The 25,121-nt window shown below is 39.7% G+C and overlaps 1 protein-coding gene across 2 annotated transcripts in view; it reads right to left on the reverse strand.

Annotated features, from left to right (window-relative positions):
• The window catches only part of khdrbs3 (KH domain containing, RNA binding, signal transduction associated 3), a 152,309-nt gene that overhangs the window by 14,919 nt on the left and 112,269 nt on the right, over positions 1 to 25,121 (reverse strand). For both annotated transcript variants that reach the window (XM_077195035.1, XM_077195034.1), the window contains exon 7: positions 6,713 to 6,795. In XM_077195035.1, coding sequence (XP_077051150.1) covers positions 6,713 to 6,795 — 83 coding nt within the window. The remainder of the gene's footprint in view (positions 1 to 6,712; positions 6,796 to 25,121) is intronic.

The raw sequence follows: 25,121 nt of genomic DNA on the forward strand, positions 1-25,121 counted from the left end.
CCAGCAATTTTCCATTAAACTCAAAGTCGTATGAACGAGTTGCCAATATAGTGTACTCAAATTTCACTCAAATGTACTCATGATTAGGAAATATGTCAGAATGTTTTTTCCTCACTGTCCTGTAATAAAATAATTGAGCAAAATTATTAATTCATGCACAGGGTGTACCTTACTCTGCTCCGCTTAAGTAAAATGTTCCCTAATTCATCCCCCAGATGTCATCGTTGTAAAATATGTAAAGGGTCAATTCTGCATGTTTTCTGGGAATGCAGGAAATTAAAACATTTCTGGAAGGCGGTACATGACCTAACTGTTAAGAATTTAAAAATCCCGCTGGACATTACACCAACACGGTACCTCTTACGTACAGAATTGGACAAGACACTGGACACCACATGCAGAAAGAGGATTATCATAATTTCCTATATAGCAAAGAAGTGCATCTTGCTCAATTGGAATCAAAAAAAAAAAAAAACATCATTCAATCTGTTTAAACAAATCCTAAATGAAACTTTAAGACTGGAACAACGTACATACGCCCTGAAAAATAAGGGGGATGCCTTCCGAAGGATATGGGAAACGCTTATGGACCTCTGACACTACCATGTCATGACAGGGTTTGGCATGTTTACATATCATTCATAAAGAATGAATTGTGATTTGTGACCATGGACTGACTTGATTTAATTTGCTGTATTTATATATATATATATATATATATATATATATATATATATATATATATATATATATATATATATATATATTATTATTATTTTTTATTTTTTTTAGTCTTTATTTTTCTTTTTGGTTGTTAACAAAATGTTAAAAACCAATAAAAAGATAATTGAAAAAAAATGTACTCATGATTCACTGTTAAAAGTTGAAAATAAAAACTGTGTATTATCAATAACAGAACAACACTTTTGGTAGATTTTCAAACTTGCAAAAGGGTGAATAAAAACACAATTAATGTGCAATGCTAATCATCTTAAAGTGGTCCAATACTTGCCTAGCCGCTATCACTAGAATTAAATTAAATTAAATGTTTGCAAACATCAATTATTGAATTCGTTTTATTTGTACAGCACAAACCATTCCAACATATCTTACAAAGAACAGTGGCCTTATAAACCCCTCTGAGATCAAGCCAGAGGCGGCGGTGGCGAGGAAAACCTCCCAATCAATCAATCAATCTCCTAAGAGGGAATTTCTAATCAGTTCCCGCTATAATTGCTCTTTTCCCCTCTAAATCTCAGCTCTCAGTCGTGTCTCCGGAAGCAGTGCTAACCTTTGAAAAGCAGCAGTCTCTGAACTCACTGCACTGACATTTTCCACAACAAACTGCTCTGCGGAGGCCTATAGCCGCTCTGACATTCAGTGTGTGTGTGGGTTATGTGGGCCATATGGTGCTCTATAGCACTCTGAAGAAGGGGACTAGCTGTTTAAATGCTGTCAGACACACTCACACACCCCTGAGCCCTTCCAGCGGGAGTGCGACTGCAACACGCCGAGTGCACACGTGTGGAGTATTGGACCGGTACACAAGAAGGTGACACACCTGGGAGAATCACACAGTAAAGGCTTTTTCATCAAAGTCGTAACATTTGACCTCTGACCCTTTTAATGCTCCTGTGAGATAAACCCGCCACGCCACCTCTGTGAACATTTAATCTCTGAGCTCTCCCCTTGCTCTAACAGGGGTAACGCCAGACTATTCTTAGCATCGGAATGCCATGGTGAAGACACATCGGACAACTTTCAAGTCATGACACCTTTGCAAAAAATAAAATACTTTTTTATAACTATTGCGGCATATTGTGCCATTAGCCTATTTTATGGCTCAGTTTCTCGCCCGTCATATTTGAGATATACTGCCCTAAAGAAAGCCATCTTTAATTATTCCATACTCTCATTTTTCTTCATAGTAAAATGGTAGTGAAGACACAAAGGAAATCCCAATTTTTTTGCGTGCTCATGCATTACAGTTGAACCACTTTACTTTTTATGTTTATCGATCAATTTTCTTTTACTAAAGAGGCTATAGAGGCTATACGCGCAAGTCTGTTACAGTTCACAAAAGTTTTTAAACTAAAAGAAAACGTAAAAATATTTTTTATAAAAAATTAAGCTGAAATAAAATATAAACGAAAAACGTAAACATGTAAATGTAAATTAGAAATGTCACTTACCTTGAAAGCTAAGGTAACACTATTTTGAGGTGACTTAGTTACACGTTACTACATGTACTTACTATAGTAATAACAGTAAATTATCCATAATTACAAGTAACTAACCCTAAACAAAACCATAACCGTAATTCTATAGTAAGTACATGTAGTTAATTAATATGACTCAGTACTAATATGAGTAAGTACAATGTAACTACGTCACCTTAAAATAAAGTGTAACCAAAGCCTATAAAAAAAGACAAAATAACAAAACAAAATTACTAAAAAATAAAAACTGTAACCATAAAAATAAAAGCGAACTCAAAATATGAATAAATACCTGGCCTGCTGTTGCTTTGATATAGTTACAGTATCTCACAAAAGTGAGTACACCTCTCACATTTCAGCAAACATTTTGGTATATCTTCTCAAGGGACAATACTATAGAAATTAAACTTGGATATATTTTAGAGTAGTCAATGTGCTACTTGTATAGCCATATATATTTACTGTCCTCTGAAAATAACTCAACATACAGCCATTACGGTCAAAATAGCTGGCAACAAAAGTGAGTACAACCTAAGTGAATATGTCAAAACTCTGTCCAAAGTGTCAATATTTTGGGTGAGCACCGTCGTTATCTAGCACTGCCATAATCCTCTTAGGCAACCAGAGCTGCACAGGTTGTTGCTGGGATCCTCTTTCCACTCCTCCATAATGACATCTTGGAGCTGCTGAATGTCAGACACATGGGGCTTCTCCACCTTCCGCTTAAGGACGCCCCACAGGTGCTCAATACGGTTCAGGTCTGGAGACATACTTGGCCACTCCATCACCTTCAACTTCAGCTTCCTCTGTCATCTTGGCGATGTGTTTTGGGGGTAGGGCTGGGGCGGTATGGATTTTTTCTAACCGCGGTTGAAAAGCAAGATATTATTGCGGTATAGCGGTAAACTGCTTTAAATATACACACACCAAATCCCCCTCCCCCGGACAGACTTTCGCGCACCCACCAGAAATAGTTTTTGCTATACAGACTTTGTTAAATAATGTCACCTACATCCGATAAAAAACGAACACAATTTGAAATAGTACAATTTTCATCAAGCAGTAATTTGGCATGAACCAATTCTTGAATAGATTTCCTTATTTAAGAATATTCTCAGATACATTCGCATTGAATTCATAATTTTCAGGAGAATAAATGATGATGTTCACATTGGAAATGAAAGATGAACACCTTTTCCAACATGTCTTAATTACAAAAATGATATTCCATATTTATGTTTGTATAATATAATGTTATTTTTTATATAATCTATGTCGCTTATATGAAAAGTGAACAGCATGAGTAAGATAGGATCATAAGATGGGTCAGACATGATTTTGACCACTTTATTAAGTTTTGTTTTGTAGAAAGCCTTTCTTTAAATTAAATTTCGTTTTGTATAAATTGTATCTTAATTTTAATCACTGTTTCATTAACTAATTGCCTGGAATTAATAAATAAGAAGCAAATATAGCAGAACTATAATCAGGAAGACGTGGAAGCGCCGGTGTGATCTCTTGCACGTGAACTGGAGCTCGTCTCATAAATGAACTGAAAATCGGCGTATAGGCTAGGCCTACTTGCCTCACAGACATGAGAAATAGTTTAAAATGTCTACTTTTAAACAAAATTCAAAATGAAATTATACAATTTTAGGCTACAGTAGCCTAGTCAGGTAAGGTCAGGTTTGCTGATGTGCGTTATAGGCTATTTATTTATTTATTTTTATCCCTGTGCGCCGATCGGAAGGAGTTCACTGCTGATATTCTGGTGATACAACATAGCCAATAGGCTATACTAGGGACTTTAGCCTTTAAATATCTTTGCTGCATTGGATCAGTCTCCTTTCTAGAACAGCCAAGATCTCTATCCTCGCGGCAGCAGCGCCTTTCATCGCTCATGGACCTTAAAGCAGTCGGCGTAACGGATGCGGTCGAAAATTGATCAAAAAATTTGGGTGCGGACAAATGATGAGTTTTGTGATGCGGTTGCGGATGAAATAATGACGCATCCGCGCATCTCTAATACAAATCGAATGTTATTATGTGTCATGGAACATTGCGCTCCCCAACTCACGAAAGATCGGACTTGCTCCATCTTTTGATGATAAGTTTTGTTTAGAAAACCTTGAATCCATGTAAGACACAATATCATTAGACATAGCCTAATCCATGTTAATAGATCAATGAATCCATGTCATTAGACACAACGTGCACACATGTGCAGGCCAATGTTTTTTGTTTTTTTTTGCGGTGATGACGGTGACGAGCTCAGACCCGTGGTTGGAGTCACGTGACCGCGGTATTGCGGTAATGCGGTAACCGTCACAGCCCTAGTTTGGGGTCGTTATCATGCCGTTCGGCACAGTTTCTGAAGGGAGGGCATCATGTTCTGCTTCAGAATGTCACAGTACATGTTGGAATCCATGTTTTCCTCAATGAAGCGCAGCTCCCCAGTACCAGCAGCACTCATGCAACCCAGACCATGATGCTACCACCACCATGCTTTACTTGTAGGCAAGACACAATTTTCTTGGTACTCCTCACCCGGGCATCACCACACATTCTGGAAACCATCTGAGCCAAACAAGTTCATCTTAGTCTCATTTTTTGAAGCCAGCTTCTGCACCTGACGCACAGCACAAGGACTTAACATCTTTGTGGAGAGCAACAATTCTAATTCTCAAATCCTTAGAGAGTTATTTGCCATTGGGTGCCATGTTGATCATCCAGTGGTCAGTATGAGAGAATTGTTCTCATGGCACAAATTTTAACTGCTCTAATATAAGATGCAACAATTTGTATGGTCCTGTCAAGCAGATAAAATCATGAACATGATGAATAGGACATGTCGCTTTGCATGGTTAAACGACGTACAGCTATTATCACTTAGGGTGTACTCACTTTTGTTGCCAGCTATTTTGGCAATAATGGCTGTATGTTGAGTTATTTTCAGAGGCCAGTAAATATATACTGCTATACAAGCAGCACATTGACTACTCAAAAATATATCCAAGTTTCATTTCTATAGTATTGTCTCTTGAGTAGATATACTCATTTTTGCTGAGATGTGAGGGGTGTACTCACTTTTGTGAGATACTGTACATAGTATACACAGGGTAAACCACCTCTGGATCACTGTATATTCTATGATTAAAAGAAATTCTGGTTTACATATCCCTGGATTACATATTACAAGATCAAAGATGCACCAGGATGAGGTATGAGGGAATCTACCACAGCTCAGTAACGCACAGACGATGTTTTATGAATCAAAGAACAAAGAAACCTGCCGTATGATGAAGTACATGTAGGCTTGTCGAAAGACTCCTCATTAATTAGTCAATGTCTTTTGAGCTCTTAAAAAAGCATTTGAGCTCAGGAAGAAGCCTCAACTGACATTAATCTTAAATGAGTATGTTCCAAATACTGATCTGAGACCAGGCCTGTGTGTCTTTGATACAGTTTTAAGTATACACATGGGTAAACAACCTCTGGAGACAGAAACCTCTGGAGACAAAAACCTCCGGAGACAGAACAGTAGTGGTCAGAGTGTGATGAAGTCCACCTGAAGATTACTGTGACATGTCATCACTGCCATAAATCCAGCATCATGTCTTTTTCGGTCTGTTCACACCGTAAGTCAAGTGTCAAGTGCCAATGCTCATTTTCTGCTCAAATTCTATTAAATAGTTTTTGTGAGATTCTTCATGTGTTTTTTTTTTAATGAGACCCATATCAAAAACAGTGGTCAAAACTAAAGACACTAAAAAAATTCTAAATTTGCAGAATTTAAATCGTACTTTAAATCATATAGTTCAATATTTGCAATATACAAAAATAAACCAGAAAGATGATTAAAATGTATTGTATTGCAATTAAATTATATATATGTATATATATATATACTGTATATATATATATATATATATCGTTTTGGTTTATTTTTTATTTATTTTAGCATATACTACCATTGTTTTATTATAGCATATATTACAAATAATAAAAATATATTATATCTTTGAAATTAAACCTAGTATAAAGAATTATTAGTTATTATTAGTCCAATTTGAGACTGTTTTAACATGAACATGTTTTATGTTAACACCCACTAATTATGAGTCAAAATGTCCTTCAGGAAACTATGGTGTTCATAAGACCTTTTCTGGTACACAGTGACAACTGACCCTGTCATACAACATGAAATGTTTCCTTGCAGAGAATATTGCGAGATAAAGGAGTGATTCATTAGCGATAAGCCCGCTTCTCTCTTTTGAGCTTTCAAAGCTGCCCCCTACATTAGCCTGAATGATTTCCAATGCAGCAAACCTCCAAGTCCAGCTCTGTGCGGACTACACAAACTCTTTGGTTCGATACAGAGAGGTGAGCACTGACCTACATTGTGAATAAGCTCTCTCGTTCAGATAGACACACAAAGGCACTCTGAGTGATGCCCTTTACACTAACAGCAGACAAAACACACACAAACTTACTTCAGCGCCTGATTGCTGTAGTTGTTGTCATACGAGTCATATCCCTGGTCATCGTAGGCCGTTCCATATCCATCATCGTATTCCTACGGGCAAGAACATATATGCTGTGAATATCCAGATGATTTTATTTATTTTTTGCTATATAAAGCTTTTTTAAGGCAACAGAACACAAATTGAGGTGTTTTTTCCAGAAAAAAAACTTTTTTTTTTTTTATTGGTTGTGAATGATTCTGTTTTAGTTTTAGCTGAATAAATTATAACATGATTCATTCAGAAACACAGTAACTCGTTTTGGTCTTGAATTAATCTCATTTTTTAAATGAATTGGTTGACTGAATTATTCAAATACTCAATCATAAAGACAGCCACTTGCTTTGTTCGTGAATTAATCAGTGTTTTAAACAAATTGGTTGATAAATAAATTTTGAAGAAACTGGTTGACTAAAAGATTCTATGACTCACTCATAAAGACAGTAAATAGCTTCATTTAATTTAATTCTCTTTTATTACAATTGCATAAAACACAATGAAATTGGTTAATTTTCTGAATGAATCAGTGTTTTGAATCAATCACTTAACTTACTCACTCATAAAGAGAGTCACTTGTTTTGTTCATGAATGAATCAGTGTTTTGAACAAATTGGTTGATTGAAAGATTTTATGACTTACTCATAAAGACAGTGAATAGTTTAATTCCTGAATGAATCAGTGCCTTGAACGAATTGGTTAAATGAATGATTCAAAGACTTTTATAAAGACACTACAGTAAATAGTTTCATAATAGTTTTTAGTATTTTCTCAACAATTTTTAGTCCAGTGAGACATTGTACAGTGTTTATTTCAGTACAGTGTTTTGAACAAATCGGTTGACTGAATGATTCAATGACTCACTCTTAAAGACTGTCACTTTCTGTAATTTCTTTTAATTTCTGTGGAGTTTTAGAGAAGAAATGGTCTGGGGAGAGAGCTTTTTATTTCGACCATTAGTGTGTCTAAGTAGTACATTAAACTCTTTTTTTAAAAGAGCAAGAAAAATACTGTTTTCCTCGATATGAACCCTTGAAGAGATAAATGCATGTATAATGCAGCACTGCAGGCCGGAGTCTGGAGCGGCGAACAGTCTCCACAGGACATACTGCATTTCATGAGGGTCAAGAGATCTGCTCTAATGATGAAGCATTTCGAGCCGTCCTGGATCCACACACACTCACTCACGCACTCCCAAACTCTACTTAGAGGTTAATCTACTCTGCTGAACCCCAGTCGACATTAATACTCAATATATCTAGAGCAGAAATAGCAGAGAGCCACGCATTAAAACTGAAAAGCAGCTCTTCACTTAAATGAAAGGTTGTGGAAGTGCTTCATTAAGTCGAGGGGCTGATATGATTTTGACACTGTAATCAACATCGCATAATAACCATTTAAGAGTGGATAATGAAACTTCATGGGGGTTAATATCTGATGTAGCTATTATTGTGACATTTCGCAGATTGCTTTATGACACACGTGGCTTTGTGGCCTGTTGTCAGATGTCGCAAAGCCCCGTTTGATATGTCTATGAAAACTAATGAAGTGTGTGAAGTCTCAGGAGAGGTCATAAGAACAAGCTGGAACTTTTTAGAAATGTTATTTCTGTTAAAACACAGACTTTGCACCTTTCCCCCACATTTACCATGCCGATTGTGGGGGGAAACTTGCTAAATAGATTTAAATATTGTTAAATGTGTTAAAGAGAGCTGAGAGAACCCCATTATTAAGTGTTTACATAAACAATCATACACAATTAAGCTTAAAGTCATGTAAATGCATGCAACCATTATCAGATCAATCAACATGAAATAAGTTCCCTTTCAAGGGAACTCAAGCTGCGTTGAGACGCGGTGGGAACGCTCTGCGTGATTGCGTCGTGAAGCACGTGTATAATCAGTCTAATGGAAGAGCGAGACGTAGGCGGGTGACGTCATAAAAAGCTATAAAGCACACCAGAAAACAGACCACGACAGCTTCTGTGCCTTCAGCAAGCGATCTGTGTATTCTGTCTTTGTCATATTTATTGTTGTCTGTCAAGTTGCAATATATATATATATATATATATATATATATATATATATATATATATTATTGCAAAAGAGAGCAAGCAGCTATGTGTTGTTCCCTGCCCACGTTATATCACGGGTGGGGACACACACATCAGCTTTTTGTTACTATTTGGGAGTGGAGCATGCCTCAGTCAGTTCTCGAGTGGGCTGACTGTGAGCTTTGCGAGAAGCTGTCCGTGAGGACGCTCCGCTCCCGCCGGGCGTTCTTCGAGGAGGACGGTTCGGTTCACGCTCCCCGCGCGGGTCCCGCGGTTGCCGAGGCACGGCGGCGACTCGCATTTTGGGACGGATCTGACAGCGGGGGTTGGGACGGGCTCCGCCCTATCTCAGCTTTCACCTGTCAGATCCAGTGCTGGCGATTTCCAGTTCCGAGGAATTGGTATCGTTAGTGTTTTGTTTAGAAAAAAGAGAACAAAAAAATAAAAATATTAAGAAAAAGGCAGTTGTTTGAGTTTTCAATAAATAAATAAATAAATAAGTCAGCTCATAACTCTGTTGAATAAAGAGGAGCTTTACAAGGAGGTTTATCTAGTGCTGTTGCTAGTTAAATATTTACTGGCCAGCTGAACATTATGAGAGTGAAAATAAAAAGAGTTTATTAGATGAAATATATCTAAAAACAGAAAAACTCTGTATCTCAGACTCCTCGTCGGGGACTGCTGTTTTTCCCTATCTCCACACTGAGGTGTCGAGATAGTGGAATAAGCCGGTTTCTATTTTATGTGTTTAATGCCCAAACGTCTAACTATAGTAATGCTTTGGGTATTAAGTATCATGGTATGACAGTGCCTCGGGTTAAAGAGACGCTTGCGAGTCGGCGTCATCGTTTTTAACCCCGACGTTACCCACCAGCCATCTTAAATAAATCAATTTTATTAGGCAGCGCTGGTGGGTAAAGTATAAGGACATGGATGAATGTGAGGATGTCAGCACTGATGCTATTCGAGAATTGCGTCGTGCAAGAACAGATAAACTATACTGGGGAGGGATGGTTTCGAGAAATCGTTTCTCCTCTGCGTCCTCTCAAGGAGGGTCGCAGCACGGCCAGTTCGGTTGTTTTCCTGCTGGTGGCCACGGAGTGATATTTATATATATATATATATACGTTTTTCTGATTTAAAAATAAAGAAAAATAAGATAAATTATGTCTGTTCTTCTAGACGCTCCGCTTTCAAAAAAACTAAGAAATAAACCATTCAGCGGCGTTCCAGAGGTTTCTACCTCACCAAACTAATGTTCCCGAGATGTTTCACTCTCATAATGGCTGGGCGGAGCAGTCTCGGTCTACTAAGCTCCTCGCAGCACAGAGTGCAAAACGAAAATTACCATTTGGCCTCCTCCACAATCGAGGGGGACCTGGGTGGCGGTAGCAGTCTAGCTAGTTAGAGATATGCAAGATCTGAGGACTGTTTTATCTCTAAAATAGCTTGGACAAAGAGGAAGCCCTGACACCGAGTTTATCAGGCTTCTAAGGGTGGTCCCCTCCGGGGTAGGGATGGTTTTGAGAAATCGTTTCTCCTCGGCGCCCTCTGGGGTGTGACTCTCTGAGGAGGGTCGCAGTGCTGCCAGTTTGGTTTTCCTGCCAGTTCGCCGTTCAGGGCACCAAGGTGTCAGTGTCCCCAAACGATCCTCCGATGGGCGCCGTAGAGCAGTCAGTTCGGTTTCCCTGCCGGTTCGCTGTTTCAGGGTGCCGAGGTGCCTGCTTTTTCCAATGATCCTCCGAGGAGGGTCGTAGGAACTAAGCTATTTAGAGGTAGGCAAGATTTGAGGATTATCGTCATCTCTAATAAAGCTTAGACAGGAAGTCCTGTCGCAAAAAACGAGGCTATCAGGCTTCTGAGGGCTCCTCCGGGGTAGGGACGGTTTTGAGAAATCATTTCTCCTCGGCGCCCTCTGGGGTGCGACTCTCTGAGGAGGGTCGCAGCGCTGCCAGTTCGGTTGTTCCCTGCCGGTTCACCGTTCAGGGCACCGAGGTGTCAGCGTCTCCATACGATCCTCCGAGGAGGGTCGTAGAACGGTCAGTTCGGTTGTTCCCTGCCGGTATGCCGCTTCAGGGCACCGTAGTGTCTGTTCAACCAAATCCAGAGGTCAGTCTGAGAGATTGGTTCCCCTAGTAGAATTTCTGGCAGCGTGGAAACTACTGCCACATATTTCTCAGTGGGTCCTGCACACTATAGGAAAGGGTTCAGAATTCGGTTCTTGTCCGCCCAGATTTCTAGGGGTCCTCCCCACTGTGGTGGACCCGGAGCAGGCTTTGGTTATGGAGCAGGAAGTACTGACACTTCTGCAAAAGGAGCTGTAGAAGGGGTTCCTCCTCCCGGCAGACAGTCAGGGTTTTACAGCCATTACTTCATTGTTCCGAAAGAGGATGAGGGGTTGTGTCCTACTCTAGACCTGCGTCATTTAAACAGCAGGTTTCAGAATCTTAAGTTCAAATTATGCTCAAAGTATGTCACAATAGACTTAAGGACACTTATCTATCCATCCAAATCACAGGAGGTTCTTGAGGTTTGCTTTCAGGGGCGAAGCATACCAGTCTCGGGTTCTTCCATTCGGCCTAGGTTATCACCCCGCACCTTTACAATATGCGTGGATGCAGCTCTGGCTCCTCTGAGATTCCAGGGCATTCGCGTATTAAATTATATCGATTATTGGTTGATTTTAGCTCAGTCCGAGCTTTTGGCAGTTCAACATCGAGATTTCGTTCTGTCCCACATAAGGAGGTTGGGGTTGCGGCTCAACACCAAAAAGTGTACTCCTCCCAACTCAGAGGACCACTTTTCTAGGTGTAATATGGGATTCGACAACATGCAAGCACGTCTGTCTCTTGCACGTATTTCTGCGATTCTCAGCCGTAAAGAATGTAAACTAGGTCAGTCATTCACTGCAAAGAAGTCTCTGAGACTGTTGGGGCTCATGGTAGTTGCGTCCAACGTAGTTACTTTGGGCCTTCTGTACATGAGACCCCTGCAGTGGTGGCTCGGGACCAAGGGGTTTTCTCCGAGGGGAAATCCGTTTTCGCATGATCAAGGTCACGCGGCTATGCCTTCGTGCCTCGGTCATGTGGAAGAAACCTTGGTTCCTCGCCCAGGGCCCAGTGCTGGGGGCTTCTTGTCGACGCGTCACGCTATCGACGGATGCTTCCCTTACAGGATGGGGGGCGGTCATGAGTGGCCGCTCTGTGAAAGGTCTTTGGTTGGGGCTCATGGCAGTTGCGTCCAACGTAGTTACTTTTGGCCTTCTGTACATGAGACCCCTGCAGTAGTGGCTCAGGACCAAGGGGTTTCCTCCGAGGGGAAATCCATTTTCGCATGATCAAGGTCACGCAGCTATGCCTTCGTGCCTCGGTCATGTGGAAGAACCTTGGTTCCTCGCCCAGGCCCAGTGTTGGGGGCTTCTTGTCGACGCATAATGCTTTCGATGGATGCTTCCCTCACAAGTCGGGGGCAATCATGAGTGGTCGCTCAGCGAAAGAACCGGACAACACACTGATGATCTCGTATATCAGAGCAGATATCCTGTTGGGGCAGGGGCTGTGGCCCGGTGGATTGAGACTTCACCCCGAGGTGGTGGAGCTTCTTAGGGAGAACTTCGGTCAACTCAAGTCGACCTTTCGCATCGTTTGTACAATGCATTGCCCTTTGTGGTTCTCCCTCACGCATCCAGCTCCGCTTGGACTGGACGTGATGTATTAGGTGTGGTTGACGCTACACCTGTACGTATTCCCGATATCTTTGCTCCTGGGAGCTCTGGAGTTATGGATACTGTGGGCTTGGCCTCTGAGGGGGCCCAGCTCATAGATTCAGGTCTCTCGACCGAGGTCGTGGAGACCATACTCCAGTCCAGAGCTCCCTCGACGAGAAGACTAAATATGCACTGACATGGAAACTCTTCTCTGCCTGGTGCAGAGAACGCCTTCTGAATCTTGTTTCTGCCCTGTTGGTACAGTACTTGATTTCTGTAATGAATGTTTCTTTGCTGGGTTATCTCTGAGGAGAGATCCTTAATTTCGTTTTCTCTGTGGTACATGAGGCTGAGGCCTGCACGTACTTGGATTTGCACCTGGTTTGGTTGTAGTATTTCTTCACCCCAGGTCGAGTTGTATTTCTTAGTTCCCTACTAAATGTGCGGGTCATTTGTGCTCCAGGCCTTCTGTCCTCCACCTTTAATACCCCAGATCAGGAAAAACTTAATCTGTTATGCCCTGTCTGGGCTTTGGATGCGTATGTCCACAGAGCTGCTCAGTGGCGTATATCAGAACAATTATTTGTCTGCTTCGGGTAACTTAAGATAGGTTGCCCTGCATCTAAACAGATAATGAGCAAGTGGGTAGTTGAGGCTCACTTGCTCACAGCCTTCACCTATGCCTGTTCAGGTCTATTCTACAAGGAGTATGGCTGCCTCTAGGCTTTAATTTCGGGGGGTTTCCCTTCAGGACATTTGTAATGCGGCAGGCTGGTCCTCACCACATACATTTGTCAGATTTTATGACCTAGACCTCTCCACTCCCGGGGCTAGGCTGCTTGCTTCTTGGTGTGCACAAGGACTTCACACAGAACGGGCATTTCTCATTATGGCGTAGTGGGTATAGGGTTCCCACCGCGTCTCAACGCAGCTCGAGTTCCCTTGAAAGGGAACATCTCAGGTTACGTATGTAACCCTGGTTCCCTGAGAGGGAACGAGACGCTGCGCTCTCCTGCCATACTTCCTGCATGCCCTGATCGACTTGCTTCAGGCTTTTTCAGAAGCTGTCGCGGTCTGTTTTCTGGTGTGCTTTATAGCTTCCTGGTCTATGACGTCACCCGCCTATGATGTCTCGCTCTTCCATTGGACTGATTATACACGTGCTTCACGACGCAATCACGCAGAGCGTTCCCACCGCGTCTCAACGCAGCGTCTCGTTCCCTCTCAGGGAACCAGGGTTACATACGTAACCTGAGACGCTTTCACCATCCAATCAATTCCTGATGCCTAAAATCAAATCCGCATTAAATTTCTTTTGAGTATTATGTTTCATTCATAAATATGCCACATAGCAGATTACAAATGTTGATTTCAAGCAAATCTCAATGCACCTACATTGTCAAATTCTCTAAAATATTCTCACAGAAGTCAAACATCAAAGCCTAGTATTGCTTTTCTCCTGCTAATTTAGGATAAACGTCCTCCACAAAAAGGCTCCAACCCCTTGTGACTGGTCCAACATATCCGGGCCCAGCTCAGTTCCAAATCCATCTGCCCTCAATTCACATTCGTAAAATCCTCCTCAACTATGAAAACAAAGACAAAACCGCTCTCATCACACACCCCGCAGTCTTAGAGCGGCATTACTGTCCGATCAGAGGCCCGCTGCTGCCAAAGCACACTATTCACAGTTTCATCTTTAATCCACAAGCAAAGTCACATTTAAAATGAGTTTTATAATGAAGTTTACTTGCAAAAAATAAAGAGAGAAGGTTTGCCGCTGATGGCATTAGCATTGGCAAACAGACTGCATTATAATAATAATTTAGATGTATTATTTAGGGAGACTAATTTAATGCAGAGTACATTTAAGACGGGGGTTCTCAACTATTTTGAGCATGGGACCCACATTTTCTGTGACCTAATTTATTTTAAGGAATTTAAATATGTAATATATATATATATATATATATATATATATATATATACAAATATATATATATATATATAATATGTAATATAACTGTTTGCAGTTAATGTAATTAACTGCTTGTAATTTACTACTAAGTCCCAAACTAGTTTTTGTTTATCAATAAAGTTGGTAAGTTGGTATGAGCCACCATAGTCATTTAATGCTCCTAATTTCTTTTGTGCATTATTTATAATGAGTATTATATGAGTATATAAGTGATATACAGCGAGAAATAACATTAGAAAAATTACTCTGACATATAGCTTGACAAAATCTCATCTGACCGCAGACACTGAATCCTTGCATTACGATTGCAGGCAGTATCAAGTCAAAAATAGTCACATTTGTATGCTTTTTAAACAAGTGTTCTCACCGATACGGTTGTTTTACTTTGTGGAGTTTTGACGTCTTTTATAGACCAAATATCGTTTCCTATTCAAATGTGGTGACCCCCGCTTACAACATAATGTTATCGCAGGACCAAGAAAAGAGGCAAACTAAGGGCTTAAATAGATACACAAGGGAGATCATTAACAGAACAGGGAACAGGTGTAACATTAACAACCATGGAGACTAATTAGCAAAGGAAAAACAGGCTAACGGAAACAGAATAGAACACAATGACACTAAACACAACCCGAACACACCCTAATCCTTCCACTAATCATTTCTTGTCTATCAATAAAAAACGTCCTCAACCCATACATCAAATGAGGTCAAAATGGAAACTGTAAAATGAATTTGGAGAAAGGATATGAGAATTGATCCCCCTGGAAAACCTGGAGCTCCACAATGTTTCACAGGGATTTCAGTGCCTCTCCAGTAGGTCACCTCTGCCAGGCTGAAGTCTAGAGACCTACTACTCTATGCTGGTTACTGGCAAATAACAGCAGCTCAGATATTTGATGAGAAGCCAAACACTTTAATTCCCTTCTTTATCCAAAAGGAAAAGGGTCAAAATCAATGCAAAATGGCATTAGAACCTTTAAATAAAAATGCTCAACGGTGAGCAACTCATCTTCCTTCCAAGCTGAAACAAGACTAGACTCCCTCAGCTATTTATAACTGAAGATATTTCCATTGTGCCATCTCGGCTGACAGTGATCTCTATCTGCAGCAATATGAATATATCATAAGGTAAAAACCTCTCGTATTCTGAAGAGCGAAACTCTGTTACCTTTGCAGATTAGTTATGCACGGCTTTGCGCACTGATCAAATAAATTAGTCTGGTTGAACGTGAGAACAAAACCAGGTCATGTGTGAGAGAGAAAGAGAGACAGAAAATGAGACTTTCCTTGAAGAACGAAAAAAATCTCATTTCCAAGTTGCTGTAAAGAAGTTGAAAGCTGCTGACAGTCACTGTGCCATTAGGATCGGCTCACGTTTGATCAAGTCTGTCAACGTTGCACAAGCCGCTGAAATTAGACATGTACACATCACACGCCAAGCAAGGAGAAACTGAAATCTCTGTTCGCAAGGCATGTCAAATCTTTTCAAATTTGGTTGTACTTACAATGTCTCAGCTTTGTATGAAAGAGGATAGCAGATCTCTGGTGTTGCAGTCGCGATGAGCGCTCTGAGATGAGAGACTGATCGCAGATTGTTTGGTAAACTTCTCGCTAAGATGAAGCTGTCGTTAGCGAGCAGCGAGCATTTGATGACGTTCACAGCATCTCTTTCACGCTGGATCAAACTCATACCGCATGTGAAGCGAGGACTCTTTCAGGTTTGTGGTTTATTAGAAAATAAAATTCCTACAATGCCGTTGACAGTGAAGAATGGCTGATTTATCCTTTGTTACCAATTCAACCAGCATAAAAGCAACACGAAACACTATTTGCAATGTCCTTAACTTAACTAATGTGATATATTTCCAAGTGAAATATTTATTTAGCAGTTATAAGCAAATAAGTATATTGCATATGCATGGGCGTAATTTCCTATGGGGACAGATGACATGTCCCCCCCACTTTTCAAAATCCCGTTTGTGTCCCCCCCCCACTTTCAAATTCGTTTGTTATGATTTTAAACCGCACGCCGTCATCGCAACGGAGGAGCAGGACCGAGCCTGTGTCGACGCGCGCGTCCACGTCCAGGAACTTCGCGTGCACTCTAAAAATAGCTCACTGAAAGTTCTAATGAGCAGGAATAACGTTAGCGGTTGCGGCGCAACGCCAGAAACAACAACAGGTGACTTTAATGTCATCATGGATGAAAAGAAAGAAAGGAGATGTGAATTGGTTGATTCAGTAAATTTGCTCAGGTCAGGATAATCATATTTTCTGTCTAACGTTACACCTGTTGATGTTAGCCTTACGTTGACTGAGGCGAGCTACACTGCTGCTAAATAACTTCAGACTGTGTTAGCTAAATATATTAATGTAGAACATTCTGTGTAGCTTACTAAAAAATAAACATTCTGTAGGCCTACCATAAAAAAGAGTCCACTTTAAACCGCTGCATTTTCTGTCAGCAACGAAGTAGTCAAGACAGAACCTAACAATAACACACATACATTTATGCCAAAATGTCCGTTTTGTCGAGTATCCCACAAGAACAGTAGTTAAATAGAATCTTAAATGGAAGTAAAGAGTTGTGAGAGAATGAGACGCGTGAGATCCTGTCAGCAGCGGCAAAGTGACAGGAGCCACTCATTCTCTCTGTCAGTAAAGTTAACCAAAGAACAAAAGGAAAAGAGAAATTACTAACTGCTCTTGACTAAAGAACGGATTAATCAAATAAAATATTTTAAATTAATTAATTTAAATTAATATTTAATTTATAATTTATGCCGTTTTATAAACTTTCTGAAATGTCTGTATATTTCATACATGTCAGACAACTGGCACAGCTGTTAGACAGAAAGTCAACATAATATGACATCTATTATGGTTTTATGTGAGGTTTGTTTTAAGTTCACTTTTTTCACTATTTTTTGAAGCCTAATAAAATGAAGCCTAATTTCATCGAGACATTATTCTGTCTTTATGTTGTTTCTACATTACAGTGGAAATTGAGTCTCACATTATTTAAATTTCATTTACACACAAAACATTAATAGCTAACATTTTTTACTTTATACAATTATTCTCTTTCTTATATACATAGATAGCCTACTATTATTTTTGGCAAATCAAATGATTTCCTGGATTTTGCATCACCATTGTCCCTAAATGTCTGTAAATGCAGGAAATGGGATTCAAATCGAAAATATTTTCCCCCACTTTGTGTCCCCGCCACTTCTCAAACCAAAGTTACACCCTTGTGCATATGTCTAAGTGAATAAGAAGATCTATATGGAATCAAAAACTGTTTCAAATAAAAAGGACAATCAAAACAAGAGACTTTTTTGTAGGTATTGGGTAATTACATGTATGTACCAAATTTCGTACACGTACGTGAAACGTAGCTGGAAGCGCACTCCGTTGAACTTTTATAGGTGGCGCTATCGAGCTATTTTGCCCCACCCAATTCTGAAACACATATCAGATGTAAATTTTCGCCAGTTCTGACAAAGTTTTGCAAGTTTTCAAGCAAAGTGAAGTGAGCTAAAGTTTTAAGAGTTCTTTAAAGTGAAGCTCTTGAGTTGGTTAATATATGTTTACCCCGTTGTTAAATCAGCAGAAGAGGTTTCAAAGTTTCTGTAACAGCAGCGGATGACCTGTTTTCAATCTCACCTGCGCACACTCTAATTTTGAGTATGCGATTGACATTGCGGCTGCGATCCGTGGCCTGTGAGAGTATGGATCTTTATTCAAGCTGCCAGCTGGGGTCTCAGTTGTGAGTCTATCAGAGCACTGTTGGCCGGAGTTCAGGTAAGCGGTGTTCTGGAGAGAGCTCTATTAGAGCGGAGTAAAGCCATGTAATCACATTACATTTGCCTCCTTCAGACCGGTGCCAGAAACGCAAAGCCACATTAGAGACACAGAGAGACCCAGACAAACTCAATCATGTTTAGCCTCTCTCTTGCGCACACACAGACATGTTTTTACTTATATCAATGAGGGTACAGACTTATATATTTTTTAAAGATATTAAAGATAATTGTTATAACTATAGACTAACCCAAAATAATGTTTTTTTTTCTCAATAAAAAAAACACATTGTTAGTGGTGCGCGACTTTTACTTGCATACATACATACATACATGCATAGGGCTTGACATTAACAGGGTGGATTTCAGTAGTTGCGTGTAACGCAGTCACTACTACTATCCACTGTGGCAGGTTGAATTTTGTATATAATATATTCATTTTTAAATTGTAGTCTTTTAAAAAGGCATCTGAAATAATAAACTAAGTGCAATCTAGTGATGTTTCAAAACATATATATACTAAAATGTCTGATACATTTCCAATACTCATTTCCCGCAAAATAGATACCAGCTGCACTTTCTCCCTTTTTCATCTTTCCAACAGCGAGTTAACACACAAACCCACCTCCCCTCACTCACTCGTTTCATTTGCTCTGGATGAATATTGCTAGTGTTACAGGGCTTGAATTTCAGAGTGGGATTGAGCGTATTGCACATATTTTTACTCTTTCCCTCGGATTTTGTGCTCACACCCAAAGTGTGCGTACATCAAGCCGCCTCTCAGTACTAAATTGAGGTCTTTTTCACTGCTTATTGCACTTGAACAGTCAAACACACACAAAATAATGTCAAAATGCCACTCTTAGTGAGAATTCACGTAACAGTTATGTTTTAGGTGAACGTAAACAGATGAGAAAGAAAACGAATGTGTAGCAGTAATGGGTCCGTGCTTCGCGTGTTAAAGTGACAGCAGCCTAATATATCTGCTGCCAAATGAGATAATATTAAAAATATCTATATGGCAGTTGTTCCCATGGTATCAATGTCAAAATTGTGGCCAGTGAAAATTCTGAGTGGCTAGTAACTTTGGAAAACCACTAGCCACAGTGGCCGATGAGCAAACATACACTAAATAAATATCTAAAGGCCAGACTTGAGGATGGACTCATTTGACTTGGTCCAGTAAGCAAACATACAGAACAGCCTGTGACCAGCTTGAAACCACCTAGTAATGACCTAGCAAACACACAGAACACCCTAGCAACCACCAAAAACATGACGTTACTTGCCTCCAAACACAATGTCCTTCAGGCAGAAGCATGTTGGCAAAAGCCATTTGTTCTGGAATAGACATTGCTGTGATAACTCACCATCTTCTGTGTCTGAATCTTTGATCTTTCATTATCTTCAGAGATTTGCAACAGTGTTTGAGGGTCACAAGGAACACACACGTTACATCAGACATAATGAGAACGTCGACGCGCTTAAAAGACACACAAATGCACTACAGCCTGAATGAGAGACAGCCACATCCCTAGGTGAGTGTTCTGGTAGAACAGACACAGTCGGCTGAAAGACAGGTTGTTAGAAGATAAGATCTGCCCGTAGAGGCCGCGAGACCTCAGCACACACTTTAACAAGTTAACTACATGAGGACATACTACAGACCTTTACTGCTTAAAATACAGTTAAACTAACAAAAAAAGTGACAAAATGAAACGCTTTGAGTGTTTTTGTAGACACACAAACATACCATAACACATTACCTGAGAAAGATCTAAAAACACACACAAACACACAAACGCATGGCTTGTCTGACTAACTCCATCATAGTTGCTCATCTCTGCTCCAGTCACTGAGTTTTCTGGAATATTTCATAGTTTCACAGATCAGAACAAGAGCTTCGTGTCTGCCAAGATGTCTTGAGCGGCTTCACTCTCTCGGAATACTGAACACCTAACAAATATGAGCATGCAATTTACAGTGCAACAACATTATGAAGGTATATTTTTTTGTATTGTTGCCATTTTTATCCATAGTATTGACAGAGAGATGTAAATCACTGGGAGGGGAAAAGAGAATGGATTAGGGAAGTGACATGAGCCGAATTTGAACTTACACAGCCTACATGAGAAAGTGAGACATGTCCGTAGGCCAGCATATTTTGATATAACATTCCCGTCTGAAAATTTAGTCCAAACCAACAGTGGAACTAAAATATCAAATAAAGAATAAAAACTTTATTCTTTCACTATATGTATGGTGAAACATATCCTTTAGACTGAAAAAAGGGCTTGTTTTGTAGCAACAACAGCACTAATGTACTCAAAGATTGATGAACGCTCTTTACTCTATCCGTCTCACTTTTAAAACCATTCATAAAAACCAAACTATTCAGGTGGTTTAAAGCAGCTCATGAAGTAGACATATTCTGAAGAACTCAAGAACATCCTCTGCCTGACTAATAAACTTGCGTTGGTCACACAGAACTAAACTACACTACTGTCAACTGCAATTAACACAAGGCTTCTGCCATGGTGATCAAACTGAGAGAGGATGGAAGTCATAAACGCTGAGCTATCATGGGGCTCTGGCAATATTTGCATAAATATAACTGATTTATGGGTTTTCGGGTAGTCAGACTGAAACTATGAGGCGGAAGTATGCATGACATTATCCGTTTAATGGAATTTCATGCTCTGTCTCTCGCTTGTTATATGATAAGAAATGTTGCTCTCATTAGATATAATACTCACTATGAACATTCTAAAAGTTTATTGCAAAAGTGCCAATCACACCAAACTGCACAAAAGTTCGGCGCAAATGCACAAATAAATGTGAGCCATTTACACGTCTCAAAAGTATCGACACGCAACATGGCACTTACAACTTATACAGTACACACATAATTTCAAGGAAAACAGTTTGGAATTTATTTGCACACCTAATTAAAAGATACAAAATGACCTTTGTGATTCACAATTATCCTAATTCACTGTTTCTGATGAAAATATTGTATAAAGAAAGCATTAAACTCCAATAATTTTTTGAAAAAGGGGTGTTTTAACCACACGAACAGCCCTTCAGCTCAATTTAACAAAGCACCCATAGAATACAGTTCCTTCAGGAGTGCAAACCGAATCTGTTCCCACCCCAAGTGTCAAACAAAACATGATCGCTTGTAGCGAGAACGTGCTACGATCGGTAGCAATGTGGCCCTTATCTGATTGGCTTGAGTAAACGGTGGGTGGAGTCAAGTTATTTGTGGATTTGTCTGCACGTCTTGACTGTTTCAGAATGTTTCGTGTGTGCGGGGATCTACAAATGCACAAGAAGTGATTCTTCAATGTATGCAGCGATTCACAAATGAATGCCAGGCAGAGTTGTGTTTGTGACATAAAACCCATTTGTACAGTATATATATATATATTTTTATATATATTATTTGCAAATCACATTTTATTTATTTGTGAATTTTATTAATTTTTGTGAAACTCTTATTTATTTGTGGATCTTAATCTATTCATTGGTGAATTTGATAATTTTTTTGTAAATCTCAACATTTATTTGTGAATCTCAATCTATTTATTTGGAATAACGCAACAATTCTAACCCAAAGTCCTCATCTCGTATTACCTTGTCAAAGAAGATTTGTTTCTACACTGCAGCTTAAAAAATTTAGATGCATCAAGAATCAGATTGTCACTTTGATTCAAAACCTAATCGGATCTTGACTTCCTTTGACATTCCCTTCACACTACCACACTTTCAACAAAAAGTGTCAAACTACACCTACTAAAAACAGAGACTTTTAAAGTTGAAGACCTGAGGCTCAGGATGTTTTGAAGTGTCGTCACTTACTCAATAACAACTCCTACACTAGTCTGCATGTCACAAAAGTACTACAGCATGATAAAAACCGGCGTGGACAGAATGAAACCGCCCAACAGAGGAACCCGAGGAGCCCAGAGGCGAACCCATATGTCTCGCCATGTTATTGGGAAACAAACCCGTGATTTGTGTTGGTTCGAGAAACATCATGCTGGACACAGGCATTCATAACACAGCACTGGTGACAATGGAAATAATTTCAGCACTCGACCAAAGGAGAGATGGTATCGCAACTGGCTCAGTAATTATGAGGCTAAACCAAAGTGACAAGCGGTTTTGATTGTGGAAACAGAGGTTCTGAGATACAGACTGGGATAATACATGCCATAATGCAACCCTCCGCAGAGAGTGACTCAGGTATCAGAGCGGCCCCTGAGAGGGAACGAACAGCTGATGAAATTACTTCATATTAATGACTCACACAGGGGCGAGCAGATCCACCTTTGCGGTAATCTGATCAAAATGTTTTCAAATTGCATAAGAGACGTGTTCATGCTGACCTCAGTTCATTCTCAGAGCTTGATAAAGATAAATATATGTGACCACGTTTGGGTCAGATGTATTAATCACGCAGACGTTTCATATGATGTATCTTTTCTTTCCAGACTTTGGAAAGCGAATGTGATTAGTTGATTCATGTAAACCCAGATCCTGAGAGCAGATATAACTCGGTAATCCATGTAAATATGAATGGTAAGATTAGATGTGATTGGCTGACGGGATGCCACATGGGGTGGAGATGAAACTGCAAGGTAAGAAGTAAAAATGTAAAAGTAAAAAAATTGCAAATTTGGGGAAAATGAAAGGAAAAGAGATTAAGTATATGGAGACCCAAATGTGTCACTCAATAATCAATCAATAAATAAATAAATCAGTTGAGATATTAAAAATGTATCAAATAATCAATTAATAAACAATAACATTTGGTTAAGCGTTTAGTATTAGTAAGAATTAAAAATTAAGAATTTAGTAATTTATAAATTAGTTCATAAAAATACTGAAAATAAAATATTCGGTTTAGCCATTTATAGTATTACAATAAAGAACAAAAAAAAAGTTTTGAAATAGTCTTTCAAAAGTTTGGGGTTCAGAAAGATTTTTGAGATTTTGCATTGTAAATACAAGATCTTGACCAAAAATTGATGCACCTTGATTGAAATAAATGTTGTGATGTTACTTCCATCAAGATGTGCAAACATGTTTGGTCAAGATCTTGTATTGGCAATGCAAGAGTCCAGCACTCTGTAAAGTCTCTTCCAGCATATCCCAAAGACTTTCAGTGAATGCCTGGACTGATGTGTGCCTATTCATGTGTGAAAATTATTCTTCATGCTCCCTTCCAACCATTCTTTCACAGTTTGAGCCTGATGAATCATGGAATATGGTCATGATGTCTTCCTAAATGGTTGTTTAAGAAATTAAAAGCTACACTTCATCAATTAGGGTTAGAAGAACTGTTGCCAAACATATAACATGCTAGAAATATAATAAATATGGTAATAATCATCCATAGACTCTTAAGCATTTGCCTATTTAAATCCAAACAGTGGCTTTTTTTGGCCAGGCAGTGTAGGCCTGTATATTTTATTATATATTGAATAAACTTAATATATTTCCTTATCAAATTATTATTAAGTGGCATAAATAGGCCTGAATTTGGAAATGCAAGAGATGAAGAATGAAAGTTGAAGAATAAATAGTAAGTGGCATTTTCAAAGCCAGCAAAAATTTGATCATATTGTAAATCTTCAAGACACACTCTTCTGTTCAACCCTGAAACACTGATGTCATTTCCAACAATATGGGTGCAAAAAGACACTCTTGAGTCTAAAGCTGTCTCAATAGATACATGAAAACCAATGACAACACAATGAGCACAACGTGATCAACACAGCCAAAGCTTAGCCCTGCATAAAAACATGGAGGCTTCTCAATGCAAGATCAACAGATTAAGACATCTTCTTAAAGGGATGGTTATTTTGTTCCAAACCCCATTCCCATGGAACACATTTTGCATTTACTTTACATACAATGACAGTTCATCCTAAACACGTCTATCAAGCAACAAAAAGGACAAACACGCACTATAAACATAGTCCATACAACTACATTCGATTCATATATGATTCTTGTTAAATCTGATTTCTGTCATTGTACAAATATACTTGCCTCCAAATCCTTCGACTTCTCTTTTTGTGTTCCACTTAAAAAATAGGACCATAATTGTTTGGAATGGCATTGTTGTAATGTCTGTCTGTGTTCCCCCGGTCTTTGTGCTTTTGGTTCAGTCCTGTTCAGTTTTCCCGCTCCTCGTTTGTGTTCATGTATACCACGCCCCCTTGTTATCTTGTTTAGCTTGTTTGGCCTTGTATTTAAGCCCTGTGTTTCAGTCCAGTCTTTGTGAGTTCTTAATAATGTTGTTGTTGTACCTTGATGTTGGTGGTTCTGTTCCTTAGTCTTGTGCCCTAGCCAGTGTCTTTATGTAGTTTGAGTTTATTAAATAAAGTGTGCTGCAATTGGATCCTGCTTCCTCCTTGCTTCCACCTCATCGTGACAGAAGAACTCACCGCCAATGGATCCAGCAGTTGTTAGCAACCAGGTACTAAGAAGATTTCTAGCCTCTATGTTTCAGGATGGCCAGCGGATCGAGAAGTATGTGAGGGACTTTTTGAACTGCTGCCATCTGGGATCGCTGTATGACATTGAGCTCATGGACCTGTTCTGGAGCGGGCTGGATGCGGATATCGCGCAACTGATGCCGGATGATTATACCGGTTGGACCCTAGAGGGATATATTGACCTGGCCCTTTACTTGGGGGGTTCGGCATCTACGGTGGGCTTGGCTGATGAAGCACCCTGCCAGTTCACAGTATCCCTGGAGCCTATCCACGTCCCGCCTGTCCAGCCAGAGACCGTCCAGCCAGAGACCGTTCTCGTCACGTCTT

The sequence above is a fragment of the Siphateles boraxobius genome, unplaced genomic scaffold (genome assembly GCF_051911475.1).
Source record: "Siphateles boraxobius isolate OS27281-9 unplaced genomic scaffold, OSU_SipBor_1 33, whole genome shotgun sequence".
NCBI classification, from domain to species: domain Eukaryota; kingdom Metazoa; phylum Chordata; class Actinopteri; order Cypriniformes; family Leuciscidae; genus Siphateles; species Siphateles boraxobius.